This window comes from Tribolium castaneum, chromosome 7, assembly GCF_031307605.1.
Source record: "Tribolium castaneum strain GA2 chromosome 7, icTriCast1.1, whole genome shotgun sequence".
Classification (NCBI taxonomy): domain Eukaryota; kingdom Metazoa; phylum Arthropoda; class Insecta; order Coleoptera; family Tenebrionidae; genus Tribolium; species Tribolium castaneum.
The window spans coordinates 2,543,139-2,565,513 of NC_087400.1; the positions used below are offsets into that span (position 1 = coordinate 2,543,139).

General features: G+C 30.5%; 2 protein-coding genes across 2 annotated transcripts in view; one reads left to right on the forward strand and one right to left on the reverse strand.

Annotated features, from left to right (window-relative positions):
* The window catches only part of CenG1A (Centaurin gamma 1A), a 56,348-nt gene extending 47,352 nt beyond the window's left edge, over nucleotides 1-8,996 (reverse strand). Inside the window, exon 1 of the mRNA XM_064357780.1 lies at nucleotides 8,639-8,996. Within this exon, the coding sequence (XP_064213850.1) occupies nucleotides 8,639-8,813 (175 nt within the window). The 5' untranslated portion in view covers nucleotides 8,814-8,996. The remainder of the gene's footprint in view (nucleotides 1-8,638) is intronic.
* A 3,297-nt stretch (nucleotides 8,997-12,293) lies between these two features.
* Nucleotides 12,294-22,266, forward strand: LOC658335 (angiotensin-converting enzyme-like). Its single transcript, XM_008200606.3, has 9 exons — nucleotides 12,294-12,433; nucleotides 12,550-12,750; nucleotides 15,935-16,523; nucleotides 18,951-19,048; nucleotides 19,101-19,395; nucleotides 19,448-19,790; nucleotides 21,691-21,831; nucleotides 21,890-22,065; nucleotides 22,120-22,266. Exons 2-9 carry the CDS (start codon nucleotides 12,550-12,552, stop codon nucleotides 22,161-22,163), a joined length of 1,887 nt encoding a protein of 628 aa, XP_008198828.3. The 5' UTR covers nucleotides 12,294-12,433; the 3' UTR covers nucleotides 22,164-22,266.
* The last annotated feature ends 109 nt before the right edge of the window (nucleotides 22,267-22,375 follow it).

The following is a 22,375-nucleotide window of genomic DNA, read 5'->3' on the forward strand; positions in this document are numbered from 1 at the left end:
AATGCCATTTTCTCAGATTTATAGCATGATATGAAACAAAAACTCAAAAAAGTGCCAAAAATTACAAATATCAGGACTCGTATGTTTAATTAAAGGTTTTACAAAAATTAAGACGCAAAAAATTTTGTATTTAACACATCGTTAACCACTTTTTTCTCTATTATCCAAACATCCAATTACTCCTTTTATTCAGCCATGACATTACCGCACCAAGTCGCTTAATTCACAGCGAATTACTCCACGTTTCCGTCATCTACTTATTCTCACCACGTCTTAATTACGTCGACATCGATACTTGACATTCCATTCGAGCAAAGCGCGTAAAATGGAAACTTCCAAACCCTTATTTCAATTTTTCTCCCAATAATCTATTCGTTTATTTATAAACGCACATGCAACAAGATAGCTTCTGTTGCGGTTTTCAAGTCTCGCCATCCAACTTATATTTATACATTTTAGCGTGACGTCACTTCCGCCCATTTTTGGGTTTTAATCAAAGAATTAAACAAAAATACTGTCCGGAAGTAAACACTTGCACACGTCTTTTTCTCCCATTTCTTAATCCCTTTATCTCTTTTGTTCCCTCTTCCATTATACAAAGTATCACAAAAGCGTGCCATAGAAATTAAGTCGTGTACTAAGTATAATAACTGTCAAAATGATTGATGACATAGTTGGCTAAAATCAACCCTAACTATGGAAAAAATCAATCAAGTAACCCGGAAATGCACCATTTCCCACGACGACTTTGATTAATTCATTCAAACAAAACAAAAAGGAAAGTTAAGGTCACGATGCTTAGTCCTTGCATTGTGAATCAGTGGAATGTTCTCATCACAAATAGTTGCATAATGACATTGTTTCAGTCGCGCTACCGGCCGCTAGATGGCACCCCAGCCACAAAGGCGCCATATTGCTGTAAAATGTCTTCACTCCGACTGATTTTATTTAAAAAAACTTACAAATACAGCGTGAAATATTCGCTATTCGGAAGTAAAATTACCGTTGGGGGCGCCACTGAGCTAGGTCGAAAACAGTAACCATAAATGGCGGGAAAATGTTTATTCGGATATTTTGAGCGTTGTACGAATTTTGGGGCTTCACAATTATTACATTGCCTATGCGGAATGATTATTGCATCTTTGATGCAAGAAACTTATGTTGACAAATGAGAGATGACGAGGAAAACACGAATAAAGAATGACTGTTTGGTTCACTTTCTTTATTGGAAAATTATTATAAAGACATTGAAAAGCCTACCTTTTGGCATAATTTACGTTTAAGTGTATTAGCAGTTGTTAATCTTTATTGTAGTTTTGTAGATTTACCGCAGCATTTCATGATTTTTTCAGTGGAAAATTCTAACCTAAAATTCGTAACACTTCACAAATTTATTGGTTTCTTGAGACAAACTTTGTGTTCGCTGTGATCCATTACTTATAATCTTTAATTAGACAACTGTTTGATAACACTTTGTAATCAAAATTTAAATATTTTTCACTTTTTATCCACTTTCAAGTTCCAACAATAAACATTTTATACCACGAAAAACTACAGAACCAAAGTCAACGCTAGTATTTACCACCACGTACTTTTAAAGTAATTCTTTCTATTGTAAGTAATTAACACTATACACGCAAAATTGTTGAACAATTCATTAAATGTCAGTTAAATGTGGCATTACGAAAATTTCTTTACTGTTTTCGACATAGTTCAAAAGTCATCACCAGAGGGCGTCTAGTTAATTTTATTTCCGAATTGTTTCAATTTGTTGTTATGTAAGTGAAAAATCTTCATTGGAGTAGAGGATCGTGTGAGATCTAGAATGCTTAATTGATGTCTTGTAACTTGAGAGATTGACGGTGACACAACAATAGATCAATTAGATACAATGCGTTTTATTCCTAGAGGTGTGTTCATTGTTAGTTGTTTAAAAAAAATTTTTTCGAGTTTAATAACGAAAAATGATGTGAAACGTGACCCTTATATGCGGGTCTTTATCGCTTTTTAGTCGATAACATCGGAATCTGTATTGAGGCTCGAAACGTGTCCTGGAATCTAATACAGGGTGATCTGATCGAATGTGTGTCAGGTGTTTGGATGCAAATCGCTGCACCTTTCCACTAACATTTAGCTCGTCTCGTTCACTAATAGCAGCGAAAGTTTAATTTTTATTTCATTTATAATCACGTTCCACTGTTCCTACCTACATATTTGTTTTTGGCAAGTCGTTAACAACACTATAAAAAGAACCCTACTGTTGTTGACACTGTGTCTATTTATTTAAACGGTTAGAACATGTGGAACTTGTAATATTTTTTGTCCTGCAATACTGTGAAAATAAATACAAGGCATGTGTTTCCAAATTGTTAGCGCATTCGGACGAGCGTTCGCCCAATTTCCGGTTTGATTTTTCCAAACTTGGCGAAACGATTCGTCACTCGACACGATTCGAATACAAAACTCGAATTGACTCATCATTTTGTTGGTTGAGTAATTTTTCTGTTTGGACGAAGAGTTTTATCGACATTGATCTCTTGGCTTGAATCCGAGTGTATTGATCAGTGATGCCAACGTAATAACATCCCTCACTCGTATTATGGTATGTGAGGAATGATTGAAGAGTCAGATAACTATTTCTAGCATCACGAATATTGTAATAGTTGCTTGCGTTGGCTGAAATGCGAGGCGAAATACATTTCTATAAATTGTAAAGTCAATTCGATTTTTTATCTCATTTACATCATTTTCAAATTTTTAGCTTTTTGTTATATTTTCTTTTGTTTATTCGTCTTTTATGGCAACAAAAAATTGTCTATGTCATTAGATGTTAACGTTTAGTGACAATGAAATGGTTTTTATACAGGGTGAGTCATTGATAGGGGCGTGCTCGATTGCAGCTACACTATCAAAGATAAAGAAATGAATCAAATGGCACTGCAAATGGGAAGTCAAAGTGCACGTTTCAAAATTATTTTGCCTTATACAGGGTGTTTCATTTTTACAGTGCAGCCTTTAACATAGTTTTTTTATGGCACCCCCTGTATATTTGTACATGTTTAAATGTGCACTTTTTAGGTTTTATAAATCAGTTTAGTTTTTGCAATTTGCTTTAACCGTTCAAAAGTTATTTAATTTTTTCGACAATTTTGTGGGTCTGTAGACACTTGATTAAAAAATCGCAGTGTGCATGGTTTTCAAGATATTGAGTTGGGATTTTGTCTGTGTGTAAACAACTGTCGGGAGTATTTTTCGGCGACAAGACTGTCCATTTATATTGTAGCATTAGCATGCTGTGACACATTCATTTTGGTAAACTTTGAAGAACTATAGCTTGATTTTTTTAAATAGCACCTTTTGTATTTTATTACTGAGTATTATTCAGTATCTCATTTGACATCTTTTTCACCTCTTAATTTTTTTCCAAAAGTTGATAGTTTCGGAGATAACTCGATTTTTCTGAAAAATCACATAAAATCCTTTGGTTACCAACGCAGTGTGCCATGTAAAACAATACATTCTGACATAACAACATCAGACTGGCGTTTTTTGTACGTGACGTTTTGATTTTGTTGTGAAAATGAATTTTTCATGTAAATTGCATACACTTCTCATCGAGATATAAACTTTAATTTTGATAAGAAATCATTAAATAAAAATGAAAAAAACGACGGCACTACTAGAGAAAATATGCAAGAAAAAATTAAAAAAACTTTTCGTAGAATTGATCAAGTCACAATAGAAGTGGTGAATTTAAAAAAAAAAATAGACCAATATATTACTTTATCGCTTAAGAATGCCGTCATTTAAGCAGTTTTGTAACTGCAAGTAATATGTTATCGCTGTTGATTTGTTATCCCTCAGTTTTTTTATTTCTTTATTTCTCCATTGAAAATTTCTGTCATTTTTATTTAATAATTTGTTGTCAAAATTTTATTAAAATTTATGTCTAGATGATGCATTTTACGCGAAAAATTCATTTTCACAATAAAATCAAAACGTGACGTACTATAAATGCCATTTTGACATTATTACGTCAAAATGTATTGTTTTTCATAGCACGCTACATTAGTATCCAAGAAATTTTGTGTGCATTTTTCAGAAAAACCAAATTATTTCCTTAACTATCAACTTTTGAAAAAAATCTAAAGAGGTAAAAAAGATGTAAAATGAGACGCTGAATAATAATTAGTAATAAAATACAGGTAGTGCTATTTAAAAAAATCAAGTTATGGTCCTTCAAAATTTACCAAAATGAATGTATCACAGCAAGGTGATGCTACAATACAAATGTATGGTTTTGTCACCAAAAGATACCTCAGACATTTGTTTACATACGGACAAAGTCCCAACTTGATATCCCAAAAACCACGGCCACTGCGATTTTTTTAATAAGGTGCCTGCAGACGCACTAAATTGTAGAAAAAATTAAATAACTTCTGAATGGTTAAAGCAAATTGAAAAAACTAAAGTGATTTATAAAGCCCAAAACGTGGATATTTAAACATGTACAAATATACCGGGGGTGCCATTTAAAAAAACTATGTTAAAGGCTGCACTGTAAAATTGAAACACTCTGTATAGGGCAAAATAATTTTAAAACGTGCACTTTGACTTCCCATTAAAGTTGCTTCTGATACATATTTACGAAAAAAAAACCTTTATTAATACTCTAGAAATCAGCAGTATTGCAAGCACCTGTCTAATGCGGAAAATATCGCTGAAAGTAAAAGTTTGCACTATTTGCTATAAAAATTCCATTTACTACTTTCCCACAAGTAGCCATTACGGTTTCATTTCCTGTGCAAAATTATGAAATGTTTGTTTTGTTTCGTTAATTAATTTAAGAGGGAAAAAAATCCGATATATTGTCTCGACTAAAGTAAACAGTTTCTCTAGTTATCGATCTCAAGGGAGCGATTTATTATATATAATATGTTTGCGATTTCCATTTAACAGGTGTTGGAAGAGGGCTTGATCGAATCATCAAAATTTACGACTTCTCTAACAGTTTTAAAAAGAAATTTTTCACTGGAACGACGTCAAAAGATGATTAAATTGTCACTCCATTCACAAATGCTGCCAACCTTGAACTTACAACAGGATGGCAAAAATCGAATTGAATCGTCTGTAACTGTTTTGAGGCGATTTCCTAGATAATTAACGTTGCAGAAAGCACGTAAAAAGTCTTAATTGTGCTGTCTCGAGTGATTTGTTCCTCGTAACTGTATTATTATTCATGCAAATATTTTTCTAATTATTTGGGTCACAACAATGTTGAGATTCAATCCTTTGATTCACTCACACGAGTTTAAACGATCAATAAAACGCAAAGTTTATTGTTTGCTTGTGTTGGTAGTAAAACAAACGTGTCGTTGTATATGTTTGTTTCAACTCAAATAAACAATAATTCGACGAGACTTGGAAAAAAATCGCTATTTAGTTGCTTTATATAGAAACGGAAAACGACCACCCACTTAATCGCCTTCCCACATAAATTATTCAAAAACTTCACCCACACGTCACAACCGATCTATATCAAAGCGCAACGGGTCAGCGATTATTATTTATCTTCAAGAAAAAAATTGGATTATGGTTCTTCCTCCCTGCTGTTTACATCACGTGTTGTTTTTACGACTTGTAGTAAAATTTTTATTTTTGAAATTAGTCAAGATCGATGCTCAAGGGCGTCAACCCCTTTCACGTGAATTAAAGGGTTGTAAATCCACCACAGACGATCGAAACGGTGTTAGAACACCGGGTGACTTCCTCACGCTTCCGAGTCAATCAAAGTGAAAGGGGGTGATTATACGATGTCTAATGATGTTCAGGTGAATGGGCTAAAGGGGGCCAATTGAGGCTTCCATAATCAGGAAGAAAAAGAATTGAAAAAAAAACTCTTTTCGAGATATATTCTCACTTTTTTATTATTTTTTTGCTTAAAACTTGCGAAAAAAGTTGAACAAAATCCAAATTTTTCGGAATTTTAAATCGTCAAAAGAAAGATCTCAGCTTAAGTTACATTTTCAAAAAAGTTGAATAAAACTAAATTTTAAATTAAGCAATTTTGTTTGCCTTTTGTTTTTAAAAACAAAATTTACACAATTTTTCGCAGTGAGAAAATTCAACCAGAAATGACATTTTTTGTAAATTCTAATTTTCTTCTTTATTCTTTTTGTTTTTTTTTTAATTCGAGTTCTTGTACCTCCAAACTTGTCACTTTTAAATATTTTAAATAACTTTTTAATCTCCACTTATTTCGAGTAATTTTATGTACCTATTAATTTTTTTATTCTAAAAATAGTAACCTATTTACATACAATTTCTTTTTTTTGTTATTTTTTGTTCTCTTAATTTCCACTTATTTCATTCAAAATATCCCTTTTTCTTTTTGTTTATATGTCTCAGGTAAGTATTTCAAATAATTTTTACTAAGTAATTCAAATTTTTTTATTACCTACTAGGATTTATATCTTTTTCCAAACTATGTTTTTTTGTCATTTATTGTAAATTGTAATCCTGTGCTCTTTTCCTTGTCCTTTTTTAAATAAAAATAGTTATTTTATTTACATTTTTTTCTAGTTTTTTCCAAGAACGCATACATTTGTTTTTTTATTTCCTTCTGTCTGTATTTTTATAATAATCTAAAAGTTTTATCTTCTTTTTTTCTACCAGATTTACACAGAATTTTATTCACAGATGGAAAAATTTCGTTACCCCATCTACTTTTGTTTATTTGTTTGTTTTTTTGAACCTTATTCACTGACTAGAAAAAATTTTAAAACAAGAAATAACACAACTATTTTTAAGATAACATTGTTTTTTTTCAATTTACCTTTTCGTTTTTTTTTTCGGTAATTATTTTTTCTTTTTCCACTATTTTTGTATTTTTATTTTATCTAGTTTTTTTGTTACTTTTTTTTCTCAATTTTTTTCCCTCTTTTTTTTCTGCTTTCAATTTTTTCGTGACCACTTCATTTTTATATATTTTTTGTAAATTGTATTTCTGTGTCCTCTTTTCCTTGTCCTTTTTTAAATAAAAATAGAGCTATTTTATTTACATTTTTTTTCAAGGTTTTTCCAAGAACGCATGCATTTGTTTTTTTATTCCTTCTATTTTTTTTTTCGGTTATTATTTTTTCTTTTTCCTATATTTTTTATTTTTGTTGCTTTTTTTCTCAACTTGTTAATAGTTAATTTTCCATTTCCCTCCTTTTTCGGTTAAACAATTTTTATTCCCGAGACGAGAACCGAGTGAAAAAAAAACTGAAGTACAGTATCTAATTTTTTTTAAATCATAATTTCTTACAAAAGTTTGAAATAATATGCAACCAATATTACACCCTTACACACTTGGCGGCCTAATTCGGCCACTTTACGGACGATTTCAAAATAAGTAAGTCAAAAACAGTGTCATTTCAGACTATATAAAAAAAAACTACCAATATTATGTATACAGTAAGACACTCATTAAACCAACACAGCCAACTTTCCATAAACCAAAAAAAAATTAAACACTTTCTGTGACCTTGACCTTCCCTCCACTTATAAACCACCAAAAATAAAGCAAATTTTTACAAATCAGAACAAGAAAATCACCAAATTTGGTCAAAAATGACCAAAAATTTACTTTCTCTAAGCGTTTATTCAGCAAAAACTCAATTATTATGCAAATTTTCTTAAAACGTAAGCCAATAAATTACAGAATTATGTCAAAAATGATATTATTTTTGCAAGTTCTGACGATTTAAATACGTTTTTAGACCAAAAATTAAGTTTTTTTCCTGTTTTTATTTAAATAGAACAAAAAAAATCACCAAATTTGGTTAAAATTGACCAAAAATTTTTCTTTTCCAAGCGTTTATTCACCAAAAACTCAATTATTGAGCAAATTTTCTGAAAAAGTAAGCCAATAAATCACAGAATTATGTCAATAAAAACATAATTTTTGCCTTCAAACACGTTTTTAGGCCAAAAAATCAAGTTTTTTCTTGTTTTTATTAACCTTGAACAAAAAAATCAAAACTTCTTATAAAATTTTGAAATAACATGCAACCAACATTACACCCTTGCACACCTGACGGCCTAATTCGGCCACTTTACGGACGATTTCAAAATAAGTAAGTCCTGAAAAGTGTCATTTCAGACGATTTCAGAAAAAACTACAACATTATGTATACAGTAAAACACTTATCATAGCCAACTTTCCATAAACCAAAAAAAAAACACACTTTCTGTGACCTTGACCCTTATAAACCACCAAAAATGTAAATTTTTACAAATCTAAACATAGTAACACACAAACCCAAATTATGACGTTTTCCCAGAAAACAATTGCCACCGCATCAAGCCAAGCTGACGTGATTTACACACAAACACATCGTAAAAAAAGTGTAAACAATGTTGTTATAACAACTCAAAAATGACATTTCGAAAACAAAGCCACCAAGTAAATAAACAGTAGGTTGTGAAAAAACGCCCCCTTTGTTTTTTTGGCATGATGGCCAATCAAAGGCCACAAAAACCACCAAAACGTCTTGGTTTTGGTGTCCGCTGTGGGCATTTTTTACCGTTATTGGCGCATTTGGTCCAAATACCTGTAGCGTCCAACAAAGCCTCCACCTCTACCTGCACTCACCTTCAATGCAAACGACGTGATCTCGGATTTGTTGGGCCACCAGACCGTCGGGAATTAAATCAATCAGGTCGTAGATGGCATAGATGGAAGGGTGCACACTCTCGAACCTCTGGATCTCCTGGCGGATGGCCAGCGAGTTGTTGAGGAAGGGCTGCAGCTGGGGCCTGGGGTTCATCCTGACCTGGCCTGACACTTGTTTTTTTCTCGTATTATTGCGATAACATTGTCACGTAACGCGCACTGAACACTACCGAAAACGTGCGGACGCAACACCTGACCAACAACTCGACGAAAACATTGGAGGTTAGGATGAGACCTCTTGCACTCCCACCACAACTGACTCCATTTGCGTTTCGGCGATTGGGGCGACAAAACAACTGAAGGTGGAGTGGTGGTAGATCCAATAATGGGTGGCTACGTTTGGCTACTGGACGAGAGAGGACGCTTTAATTATTAAATTTTTTTTGTAATATTTTTTAACACAAATAAACGTTTCGATAAATACGAGTGTTTAATTAGTTGGTGATTACGACAGGACGGTTTTTGCAAATTTTTATGACATCAAATAGTTTGCTGTTTTAGAAGAAACCTGTAATACCGTCGGGGAAGTTACCAAATTCAAATGTTTTTTAATTTTATTAAGTTTTTTTCTATTTTTATTAAACTAAAGGAGAAAATCATCAAATTTGGTCGAAAATGACCAAAAATTTGCCTTTTCTAAGCGTTTATTTAGCAAAAATTTAATGATTGTCAAAATTTCTTAAAAAGTAAACAAAATTATATCACAAATGACAATGTTTTTGCAAGTTCTGAGGATTTAAACACCTTTTTAAACCAAAAATTAAATTTTTATCTTATTTTTATTAAACTAGAACAAAAAAATCACCAAATTTGATCGAAATTGTCCTAAAATTTACCTTTTCTAAGCGTTTATTTAGCAAAAACACAATGATTACGCAATTTTTTTTTAATGTTAACCCATAAATTACACATTTATGTCCAAAATGGCAAGTTTTGAAGATCCTATTTGAAATTATTTAATTTTTTAAATTAAAAAACTAGCGTTTGCTTTATCATATAGTCCTCCGAGCCGGATACAAATTTTACACAATAAATCACAAAATTATGTTAAAAATGACATTATTTTTGCAAGTTCTAAGAATTTAAACAGGTTTTTAGAACAAAAATCAAGTTTTTTTCTCTGTTTTTATTAAACTAGAACAAATAAATCACCAAATTTGGTCAAAAATGACCAAAAATTTATCTTGTCGATGCATTTATTCAGCAATAATTTATTTATTGCGCAAAACTGATTTAAAAGTAAGCCAATAAATTAAAAAATAACGTAAAAAAATTACTTTATTTTTTCAAGTTCTGAGAATTTAAACACATTTTTAGAACAAAAATCAAGTTTTTTTTTCTCTGTTTTTATTAAACTAGAACGAAAATACACCAAGTTTGGTCTAAAATTACCAAAAATCTATGTTTTCAAAGCGTTTATTCAGTAAAAACTTAATTACTGCGCAATTTTTTTAAAAAAAGTAAGCCAATAAATTACAGAATTATGTCTAAAATCACATTATTTTTGCAAGTTCTTAAGATTTAAATTTAAATTATTTAATTTTTTTTAAATTAAAAAAACTAGCTTTTGCTATAACATATAGTCCTACGTGCCGGATACAAATTTCACACAATAAATCAGAAAATTATGTTAAAAATAACATTATTTTTGCAAGTTTTGAAAATTTAAACACGTCTTTAGAACTAGAAAATCAAGTTTTTACTCTGTTTTCATTAAACTAGAACAAATAAATCACCAAATTTGGTCAAAAATGACCAAAAATTTATCTTTTCGATGCGTTTATTCAGCAATAACTTAATTATTACGCAAAACTGATTAAAAAGTAAGCCAATTAAACAAAAAATAATGTGAAAAAACACTTTATTTTTTCAAGTTTTGAGAATGTAAACACGTTTTTTTAAAAAAAACAAGTTTTTTTCTTTGTTTTTGTTAAGCTAGAACAAAAATACACCAATTTTGGTTAAAAATGACCAAAAATCTATTTTTTAGAAGCGTTTATTCAACAAAAATTTTGTTATTGTGCATTTTTTTTTAAAGTAAGCCAATAAATTACAGAATTATGTTTAAAATGGCAAATTCTGAAGATTCAAATTTAAATTATTCAATTATTTTTAAATTAAAAAAACTTGCTTTTACTCTAACATTTAGTGCTCCGAGCCGGATACAAATTTCACACAATAAATCACAAAATTATGTCAAAAATGACATTATTTTTACAAGTACGGAGAATTTAAACACATTTTTAGAACAAAAATTAAGTTTGTTTTCTCTGTTTTTATTAAACTAGAACAAATAAACCACTAAATTTGGTCAAAAATGACCAAAAAAGTTATCTTTTCTATGCGTTTATTCAGCAATAACTTAATTATTACGCAAAACTGATTAAAAAGTTAGCCAATAAAACAAAAAATAATGTAAAAAATTACTTTATTTTTTCAAGTTCTGAGAATTTAAACACGTTTTTAAAACAAAAATCAAGTTTTTTTTCTGTTTTTATTAAACTAAAACGAAAATACACCAATTTTAGTTGGGAATGACAAAAAACCTATATTTTTGAAGCGTTTATTCAGCAAAAATTCAATTATTGCGCAAAATTTTTTAAAGTAAGCCAATAAATTATAGAATTATGTCCAAAATGACTTTATTTTTGCAAGTTCTGAAGATTTAAATTCAAATTATTTAATTTTTTTAAAATTAAAAAAACTAGCTTTCACTCTAATATATAGTCCTCCGAGCCGGATACAAATTTCACACAATAAAACACAAAATTATGCCAAAAATGACATAATTATTATAAAATTCTAAGGATTTAAACTCGATTTTAGACCAAAAATTAAGTTTTTTCCTGTTTTTATTTAACTAGAATACAAAAATCACCAAATTTGGTCAAAATGATAAAAAATTTACTTTTTCTAAGCGGTTATTTAGCAAAAAGTCTATGATTGCGTCAAATCTCTTGAAAAGTCAGCCAAAAAATTACAGAATTATTTCAAAAATGACAATATTTTTGGAAGTTCTGAAGAATCAAACACGTTTTTAAACTAAAAATCAAGTTTTTTTTCTGTTTTTATTAAGTTTAAAAAAAAAAATTATTAAATCTGGTCGAAAATGACCAAAAATTTACTTTTTCTAAGCATTTATTCAGCAAAAACTCAAGTATTGCGCAAAATTTTTTAAAAATAAAATATAAAATTTTGCCAAAAGTTTCGAGGATTTAAACAGGTTTTTAAACCAAAAATCTTGTTTTATGATAAAAAAAAATCACCAAATGTAGTCAAAAATGCCCAAAAATGTGTATGTATTTATTCCTCGCTATTTTCCACCAACCAAATCAGTGCCAAATCTCGCCGTTGTGAGACCTTGGCCTGGCCGTTCTGGTCAAAGAACCCCGATTTGTTTTGTTGGAATATTTCCAAAACTGGTCCCAAACCAAATCCAAGGCAAAAGCAATTCACACTCTCGCGAAAAAATCACATTTTCCTGCACTGCGTTTCGTTTCCTCTTCGTCCTTCGTCTTGCAACGCTGGCTCTCGCCTCAATTTGGCTCAAATTATGAAACGTCGATGCAGTTTGAAATTGTGCAAAGAGTGAAATGTGATTAGTTTGTTGTTCAGTGCGGTCGTTGCCCATCTAACCGGTCTTGGACGCTTGCTGAATAAAAGAGACACAAACACCCATTACCGACTTATTCCCTCGAAACCACGACGAAAACGGTGAGTTTTTCCAAAAACTCGGCGAAACCTTGAATCTATTTGCGTTATTATTTGAGATAATGTCACGTGGGGAAGGTCACGATTGCTATTACGGTGTCAAATTTTATTGGTTTTAGATGGATTTGGTCTTGGTTTTGGTTTTGGGGCTTTTGGTGCATGCTGGAGGTGCAACTGATCCAGAAATTGAAGATGAAGAGTTGCGAGCTAGGGATTTTCTTCAATTTTTGAACAAGAAGAATGAAGAAAGCAGTAATCGGCTTGTGCTGGCAGAATGGGCCTATGCTTCAAACATCACGGAGCAAAATCTCCAAAATAAGGTAATTCTAGTTTTTGTGGTAAATTTAAAGTAATAAATGACTTTATTCGGAAAATATTTGTTAACTTCGAGGTTAACTTCGATTTTCTAACACTATTATACTTTTTAAAATTAAAAATGAACAGGTCATCCGAACGAACTGAAATTTGGCATACTTACGTAATCTATGGATAAATTATATTTTAGGAAAAATTAACAAGTGTTATCATTTCTACTGTAGAACACAACTAAAAAATTTTTTTTTATTTGTTGTGAAATGGTTTAAGCATCATTTTTTCCACAAATTAAAAGTTTAAATAAACTTCTCGCAGATTATTTATATAAATTGACTAAAATTTTGTACAATTTGCAAAACTTATTAGCTGTGCTCACTCGTTATGGCAAACATTATGCTCGTTAAACAAACTGAAAATTTGTGTTAACTACTTATCCAACTGTTGTTAAAATATGGATTAAAAATGTAACTAACCGTTTTTTGTCTCATAAATTGTGTAATTTTTTGTTAAATTGTGTCAAAAGTTTGTCAACTGTTGCTTTTTTTGATGCAGTTTTTGATTCAAACCCAGAAAAATTAAAAAAGAGCACGTCATTTGAACGAACTGAAATTTGGCACACATACGTAATCTAGGGACAAATGATAATTTAGGAAAAATTAACAAGTGTTATCATTTCTACTGTAGAACACAACTAAAAAAATTTTTTTATTTGTTGTGAAATGGTTTAACCACCGTGATTTTTTCCACAAATTAAATGTTTAAATAAACTTCTCGCAGATTATTTATATAAATTGACTAAAATTTTGTACAATTTGCAAAACTTATTAGCTGTGCTCACTCGTTATGGCAAACATTATGCTCGTTAAACAAACTGAAAATTTGTGTTAACTACTTATCCAACTGTTGTTAAAATATGGATTAAAAATGTAACTAACCGTTTTTTGTCTCATAAATTGTGTAATTTTTTGTTAAATTGTGTCAAAAGTTTGTCAACTGTTGCTTTTTTTGATGCAGTTTTTGATTCAAACCCAGAAAAATTAATAAAGAGCACGTCATTTGAACGAACTGAAATTTGGCACACATACGTAATCTAGGGACAAATGATATTTTCGGAAAAATTAACAAGTGTTATCATTTCTACTGTAGTACACAACTAAAAAAATTTTTTTATTTGTTGTGAAATGGTTTAACCACCATTTTTTCCACAAATTAAATGTTTAAATAAACTTCTCGCAGATTTTTTATATAAATTGACTAAAATTTTGTACAATTTGCAAAACTTGTTAGCTGCGCTCACTCGTTATGGCAAACATTATGCTCGTTAAACCAAACTAAAAATGTGTGTTAACTTCTTATCCAACTGTTGTTAAAATATGGATTAAAAATGTAACTAACCGTTTTTTGTTCCATAAATCGTGTAATTTTTTGTTAAATTGTGTCAAAAGTTTGTCAACTGTTGCTTTTTTTGATGCAGTTTTTGATTCAAACCCAGAAAAATTAATAAAGAGCACGTCATTTGAACGAACTGAAATTTGGCACTCATACGTAATCTAGGGACAAATGATAATTTAGGAAAAATTAACAAGTGTTATCATTTCTACTGTAGAACACAACTAAAAAAACTTTTTATTTGTTGTGAAATGGTTTAACCACCGTGATTTTTTCCACAAATTAAATGTTTAAATAAACTTCTCGCAGATTATTTATATAAATTGACTAAAATTTTGTACAATTTGCAAAACTTATTAGCTGTGCTCACTCGTTATGGCAAACATTATGCTCGTTAAACAAACTGAAAATTTGTGTTAACTACTTATCCAACTGTTGTTAAAATATGGATTAAAAACGTAACTAACCGTTTTTTGTCTCATAAATCGTGTAATTTTTTGTTAAATTGTGTCAAGAGTTTGTCAACTGTTGCTTTTTTTGATGCAGTTTTTGATTCAAACCCAGAAAAATTAAAAAAGAGCACGTTATCCAAACGAACTGAAATTTGCCATACATACGTAATATAGGGACAAATGATATTTTATGAAAAATTAACAAGTAATAGAAAACTGCGACCATTTCTACTGTAGAACATAATTAAAAAAAAATTCTTAATTTGTTGTGAAATGTTTTAACCTCCAGTTTTTTCTCAAATTAAATTTTTAATTAAAGATTATTTTTTACAAATCCACTAACTTTTTTATGATTTGCAAAACTAGTACTGCGCTCACTCGTTATGGCAAACATTATGCTCGTTAAACCAATCCAAAAATGTGTGTTAACTTCTTATCCAACTGTTGTTAAAATATGGATTAAAAACGTAACTAACCGTTTTTTTTTCCAATAAATCGGATAATTTTTCCTTAAATTGTGTCTAAAGTTCGTCAATTGTTGCCTTTTTTGATGCAGTTTTTGATGTAAACCCATAAAAATTAAAAAAGAGCAAGTCATCCGAACGAACTGAAATTTTGCACACATACGTAATCTAGGGACAAACGATATTTTATGAAAAATTAACAAGTGTTATAAAACTGCGACCATTTCTACTGTAGAACACAATTAAAAAAAATTTTTATTTGTTGTGAAATGGTTTAACTATCATTTTTTTCCCTAAATTAAATGTTTAATTAAACTTCTCGCAGATTATTTTTTACAAATCGACTAAAATTTTGTATAATTTGCAGTACTTGTTAACTCCGCTCACTCGTTATGGCAAACATTATGCTCGTTAGACAAACTGAAAATTTGTGTTAATTTCTTATCCAACTGTTGTTAAATTATGGATTAAAAACGTGACTAACCGTTTTTTGTTTAATAAAAAATTGGGTAATTTTTTGTTAAATTGTGTCTAAAGTTCGCCAGTTTTGCCTTTTTTGATGCGGTTTTTGATTTAAACTCAAAAAAATTAAAAACGATCACGAACTGAAATTTGGCATACATACGTAATATTGGGACAAATGATATTTTATGAAAAATTAACAAGTCTTATAAAAGTGCGACCATTTCTACTGTAGGAACACAATTAAAAAAATTTCTTAATATATGGTTAAGTGGTTTAACATCAATTTTTTTTCTCAAATTAAAAGATTATTTTTAATAAATCGACTAAAATTTTGTTCAATTTACAAAATTTGTTAACTGCGCTCACTCGTTATGGCAAACATTATGCTTGTTAAACAAAACGAAAATTTGTGTTAACAGCTAGCTGTGAGCGCCGAAGTGGCCAAAGAACACAAAAAAGACTGGGAAGAAGTCACCAAATTCAACTGGAACACCTTCTCAGACCCAGACCTCAAACGCCAATTTAAGAAATACTCAAAACTGGGCTCGGACGCACTCCCGGAGGCCAAACTCAACCGCTACCAGAAAATCATCAGCGAGATGGAAAAAATCTACTCAACTGCGAAAATCTGCGACTTTCACAACTCCTCAAAGTGCGATCTTTCGCTCGAACCGCACTTGACTCAAATTTTGGCGACTTCGCGCAATGAGGAGGAGTTGAGGCACGTTTGGGTTGAGTGGAGGAACGCTGTGGGGCCGCACTGTAAGGTGCTTTTTGAGGAGTATGTCGATTTGGCCAATGAGGCGGCAAGGCTTAATAATTTTACGAATAATGCGGAGAATTGGTTGGATAATTACGAGGATGCGCAGTTTAGAGGACAGATTGAGGGGCTGTGGGAGCAGCTGAAGCCGCTCTATTTGCAAATACACGCCTATGTGAGGTTCAAGTTGAGGGAGAAGTATGGCGAAGTTGTGTCGGAGAAAGGGCCAATTCCGGCGCATCTCTTAGGTAAAAATTTTTTGGCAAAAAATGTGTTTTCAATTGAGTGAACAACGATAGAAGGTTAAAAAAATTGAAAAAAAGTGATAATGGAAACATTTTTTTGCGTTTTTCTCGGAAACTGTAGGACTTAGAGCAACGAACAAAAAACCATCTGATAGCGCTTAATTTTAGCTATTTTTTAGAACAAACCCGGAGCCGCTCCGGGCTACGGTTCCGGCTACAGAGCGATCAAAGTTTTTCACTAAAAAAATTCATAAAAAAAACTAAAAGTCGTAGATCATTGCGGTTTGTTCGATTGAATTCTACGGCTTATTTTACATAACATATCAATTTTTCACATGAATTAAAAATTTAAAATTTTTTGCCTAAATTTAGGGTAGCCTTTTGTCATAGTGAAAAATTTTATTTATTAAAAAAATTCATAACTCGAAAACTAAAAGTCGTAGAGCAATGCGGTTTGTTCCATTGAATTCAGCGGCTCATTTTCTGTATTATACCAACTTTTCACGAGATTTAAAATTTTCAATTTTTTTGCTAAAATTTCCTGAGTAACACTTACTAACCTTCAAAGAGGTGAAAAAAGAAATTTTTTTTAAACTCACTCCAGTAAATTTTTATGGACTTCTACATGTCTTAACAACCCACAAAAGTTGTTTTTAGTCCACAAAAAGTCCATATGTTCGATTTTTAGAAGTTTGATTTTTCAATTTTCGTCGCAGTTTTTGTCGATTTTGGGTACCCGGAACTTTTGTCAAGCAATAGCTCCGGAACTATCAGAGATAACCCCATGAAGTGTATTATCGTTGGAAAGCTCTTTAAATTATCTATCATTTTCAAAAAAAAATATTGTTCTTCGTCTAATAGTTTTCGAGCAAATTGGAGACAAATGCAAAAATTGGGGAAATTTTAAAAAATTCATAACTAAAAAACTAATGGGAATTTGGCAATTTTCTCGATGCCAATCGATTCCCCGGATCATTGTGCATAGGGATGGATCAAAATAGTTCCACTTTTTTGAATAGTTTAGCCAGAAATGAGAAAATAAAAAAAATTAAAAAAAAGTTAACACCCCCCCCCTTAAAATCGGTCAATTTTTAAAGTGTCTCTAAATCAAATAAAACCGATTCTATCTTATAGATTTTGATGTGCTCTTTCCGATCTAAAAAAGCGTTTTCTCCTAACTCTTTTAGTTTGGCCGTAATCGGCGTTTGAAAATTGAAAAATTTTTTGCGAGATATCGCCTTGAGTCCTATGCCATTTTGTAGAGTTTTTTATTCCGGTTGTCCTCCATTTTTCCGTTTCTCGATAACTCTAATAGTTTCGCCGTAATTGGCGGTTGAAAATTGAAAAAAAGTGAAAATGGAAACCTTTTTTTGCGTTTTTCTCGGAAACTGTAAGACTTAGAGCAACGAACAAAAAACATCTGATAGCGCTTAATTTTATCTATTTTTTTGACCAAACCCGGAGCCGCTCCGAGCAACGGTTCCGGCTACAGAGGCGATCAAAGTTTTTCACTAAAAAAATTCATTAAAAAAAAACTAAAAGTCGTAGAGCAATGCGGTTTGTTCGGTTGAATTCTACGGCTCATTTTACATAATATATCAATTTTTTACATGAATTAAAAATTTAAAAATTTTTGCTTAAATTTAGGGTAGCCATTTGTCATAGTGAAAAATTTTATTCAACAAATAAATTCATAAAAAAAAACTAAAAGTCGTAGAGCAATGCGGTTTGTTCCATTGAATTCAGCGGCTCATTTTCTGTATTATACCAACTTTTCACGAGATTTAAAATTTTCAATTTTTTTGCTAAAATTTCCTGAGTAATAAATACACTTCACCTTCAAAGAGGTGAAAAATTTTTTTTTTAAACTCACTCCAGTAAATTTTTATGGACTTCTGTATGTCTTTACAACCCACAAAAGTTGTTAAAAGTCCACAAAAAGTCCATATGTTCGATTTTTTGACGTTTGATTTTTTCAATTTTCGTTGCAGATTTTGTCAATTTTCGGTACCCGGAACATTTATCGAGCAATAGCTCCGGAACTATTAGAGATAACTCCATGAAGTGTATTATCGTTGGAAAGCTCTTTAAATTATCTATTGTTTTCAAAAAAAAATATTGTTCTCCGACTAATAGTTTTCGAGCAAATTGGAGACAAATGCAAAATTTGGTCAAATTTAAAAAAATTCATAACTAAAAAACTATTGGGAATTTGGCAATTTTCTCGACGCCAATCTATTCCCCAGATCATTTTGCATAGGTATGAATCAAAATAGTTTCACTTTTTTGATTAGGTTATCCGTAATTGAGAAAAAATCAATGTCGAAAATGGCCAATTCTAAAAGTGTCTCAATAAATTTTTTCGTTTTTTTTTTCTCAATTTTTTCACACCGATTTTTGCGCTTTCTTCGGCTTAAACCAAGTTTTTAGGCAACATGTGGGCTCAAAAATGGAGAACTGTATCCGAATTCACCCTTCCTTACCCTGACAAAAAAGATGAAGATATTACATCCGAACTAAAAAAACAGGTAATAACAATAACACAAACCAATAAGTTTTTTTTTAAATAATTTTTTCTAGAACTACACCGCCGTAAAAATCTTCCAAACCGCTGAAGACTTCTTCAAATCAATTAACTTAACCGAAATGCCTGAAACTTTCTGGGAGAGATCAATTCTAACCAAACCAAACGACCGCGAAATCGTCTGTCATGCCTCAGCTTGGGACTTCTACGACCGCAAAGACTTCAGGATCAAACAGTGCACCCAAATCACCCTGGAACACTTCATCACAGCCCACCACGAAATGGGACACGTTGAATACTTCATCCAGTACAAAAACCAACCCATTCCCTTCAGAGAGGGTGCTAACAGCGGTACTAAACCACAATTTTTCAGTTAAAAAAACACAATTTATTTTTTTTTCAGGATTTCATGAAGCCGTGGGCGATTTGATCGCACTTTCAGTCGAATCGCGCAAACATTTGCGCAAACTTGGACTCCTGAAGAGCGAAAAGGACGATCCTGAAAACGTGTTAAATAACCTATTTCAGATCGGACTTGATAAAATTGTCTTCCTTCCTTTTGGTTATTTGATGGATTTGTGGAGATGGGACGTTTTCGAGGGGAAAATCACCCCAGATGAGTACAATTGCAAGTGGTGGGAGCTGAGGGAGAAGTACCAAGGGGTGGAACCGCCCCTTAATCGCTCAGAGGGTGACTTTGACCCAGCTGCCAAGTACCACATCGTTGCCAGCGTGCCCTATATTAGGTACTTGTTTCTTTATTTATTAATTTTTTTCTATTGAAATTTTTTTGAGAAGGTAAAATAGCATTTCGACCACGTTTTTAACTTATTTTATTCAAATTTTATGTATAACTATTTTTTTAACTTGAAGTCCTGCTAAAGAAAAAAATATCTTATACACGACGATGAAGATTGTGGTGTATATACTCTTAATACAATTTCTTTATTGTCTTGTATAATTAAAAAATAGTGTCGTATTTTGACTTTTTAAATATTTTTTAGCAGACGTTAAACTGTTATTTTATGAATTTTTTTGAGTAGGTAAAATAGCACTTTAACCTCTTTTTAAACTTATTTTATTCAAATTTTATCTATAACTATTTTTTTTAACTTGAAGTCTTGTTAAAGAAAAAAAATATCTTATACACGACTATGAAGATTGTGGTGTATATACTCTTAAAACAATTTTGTTATCGTCTTGTATAATTAAAAAATAGTGTCGTATTTTGGCCTTTTAATAATTTTTTAGCTGACGTTAAATTGTTTTTTTATGAAGTTTTGTGAGTAGGTAAAATAGCACTTTAACCTCTTTTTAAACTTATTTTATTCAAATTTTATTTATAACTATTTTTTTAACTTGGAGTCTTGCTAAAGAAAAAAAAATATCTTATACACGACTATGAAGATTGTGGTGTATATACTCTTAAGGCAATTTTGTTATCGTCTTATATAATTAAAAAATAGTGTCGTATTTTGGCCTTTTAATATTTTTTTAGCTGACGTTAAATTGTTGTTTTATGAAGTTTTTTGAGTAGGTAAAATAGCACTTTAACCGCTTTTTAAACTTATTTTATTCAAATTTTATTTATAACTATTTTTTTAACTTGGAGTCTTGCTAAAGAAAAAAAAAATCTTATACACGACTATGAAGATTGTGGTGTATATACTCTTAAAACAATTTTGTTATCGTCTTGTATAATTAAAAAATAGTGTCGTATTTTGGCCTTTTAATAATTTTTTAGCTGACGTTAAATTGTTGTTTTATGAAGTTTTTTGAGTAGGTAAAATAGTACTTTAACCGCTTTTTAAACTTATTTTAATCCAATTTTATCTATAACTATTTTTTTAACTTGAAGTCTTGCTAAAGAAAAAAAAAATATCTTATACACGACTATGAAGATTGTGGTGTATATACTCTTAAAACAATTTTGTTATCGTCTTGTATAATTAAAAAATAGTGTCGTATTTTGATCTTTTAATAATTTTTTAGCTGACGTTAAATTGTTTTTTTATGAAGTTTTTTGAGTAGGTAAAATAGCACTTTAACCGCTTTTTAAACTTATTTTATTCCAATTTTATCTATAACTATTTTTTTAAATTAAAGTCCTGCTAAAGAAAAAAAATTGTCTTATACACGACGATGAAGATTGTGATGTATATCTCTTAAACAATTCTTAAAACTTAAAACAATTTCTTTGTCATCTTGTATAATAAGTAAGTATTGTCGCACTTTGACTTTTCAATTATTTTTTTATTTTATTTAATTGTTTTATTTTATTTTATTTTATTTTATTTTATTTTATTTTATTTTATTTTATTTTATATTATTTTCTTTAAATTAATTTTATTTTATCTTATCTTATCTTATCTTATGTTATGTTATTTTACCTTATCTTTTCTTTTATTACATTTAATTTTTTTTTTGAACTCATTTTTATTAACTTTTTTAAGTAGATAAAATAGCACTTTAACCGCCTTTTAAACTTATTTTATTCAAGTAAATTTACACATTTGATCACATTTATTTTTTCAACTTGAAGTTTGTCTTATACACGACGATCAAGACTGTGTATCAACTCGTGAAATAATCTCTTGATCGTCTTGTCTAATAAAAAACTATTGTCATCAAAAAAATTTTTTTCAGATATTTTGTAAGCTTTGTGGTCCAGTTCCAGTTCCATAAGGCCCTTTGTGAAAAAGCGGGTCAATATGACCCCAATGACCCCTCGAAGCCCTTGCACGAGTGTGATATTTATCAAAGTACTGAAGCTGGAAATGCCCTCAAGTTTGTTAAAAAATTATTATTATTTATTTATTTTCATTCTTATTATTATTTTTTTCAGAAAAATGCTTCAGTTAGGTTCGTCCAAGCCATGGCACGAGGCGATGGAACTTTTGACAGGTCATAAAACAATGGACGCTAGCGCCATCTTGGAATATTTTAAGCCGTTGCAGAAATGGTTGGAAAATGAAAATCAGAAAAATGGAGCTTTTATTGGATGGGAAAAGTCTACGAAAGGTAGTTTTAAATAAAAAGTAAAACAAGTTGTGTGATTTTTTTGTTTTTTGCTAGTTTGTGTCAATAGTCAAAAAGGGGAAAAACCGAAGTCGAAATGAAGTTATTTGAGCTTGGACTTGCAGATTTTTTAGATGTAAACATATTAAAATAAAATTGTAAAACTTAACAACTTTGTTTCAATAAAATTGGATTTTCTCGTAACTATTGTATTTTTTTTTTCTTAAAACTATAATCTTCAAATTAAACTGAAAAGAAAAAAAAATATTTTTTTTATTTTTTTTGTTTTTTTTTGTTTCTTTTCTATATTATT

Bases quoted from the DNA above. Each gene is read 5' to 3' on its own strand.
- LOC658335 (XM_008200606.3), top strand. From the start codon at position 12,550: ATGGATTTGGTCTTGGTTTTGGTTTTGGGGCTTTTGGTGCATGCTGGA. The intron at 12,751-15,934 runs GTAATTCTAGTT...TTGTGTTAACAG, and splicing joins AGCAAAATCTCCAAAATAAG to CTAGCTGTGAGCGCCGAAGT. The intron at 22,066-22,119 runs GTAGTTTTAAAT...GTTTTTTGCTAG, and splicing joins ATGGGAAAAGTCTACGAAAG to TTTGTGTCAATAGTCAAAAA.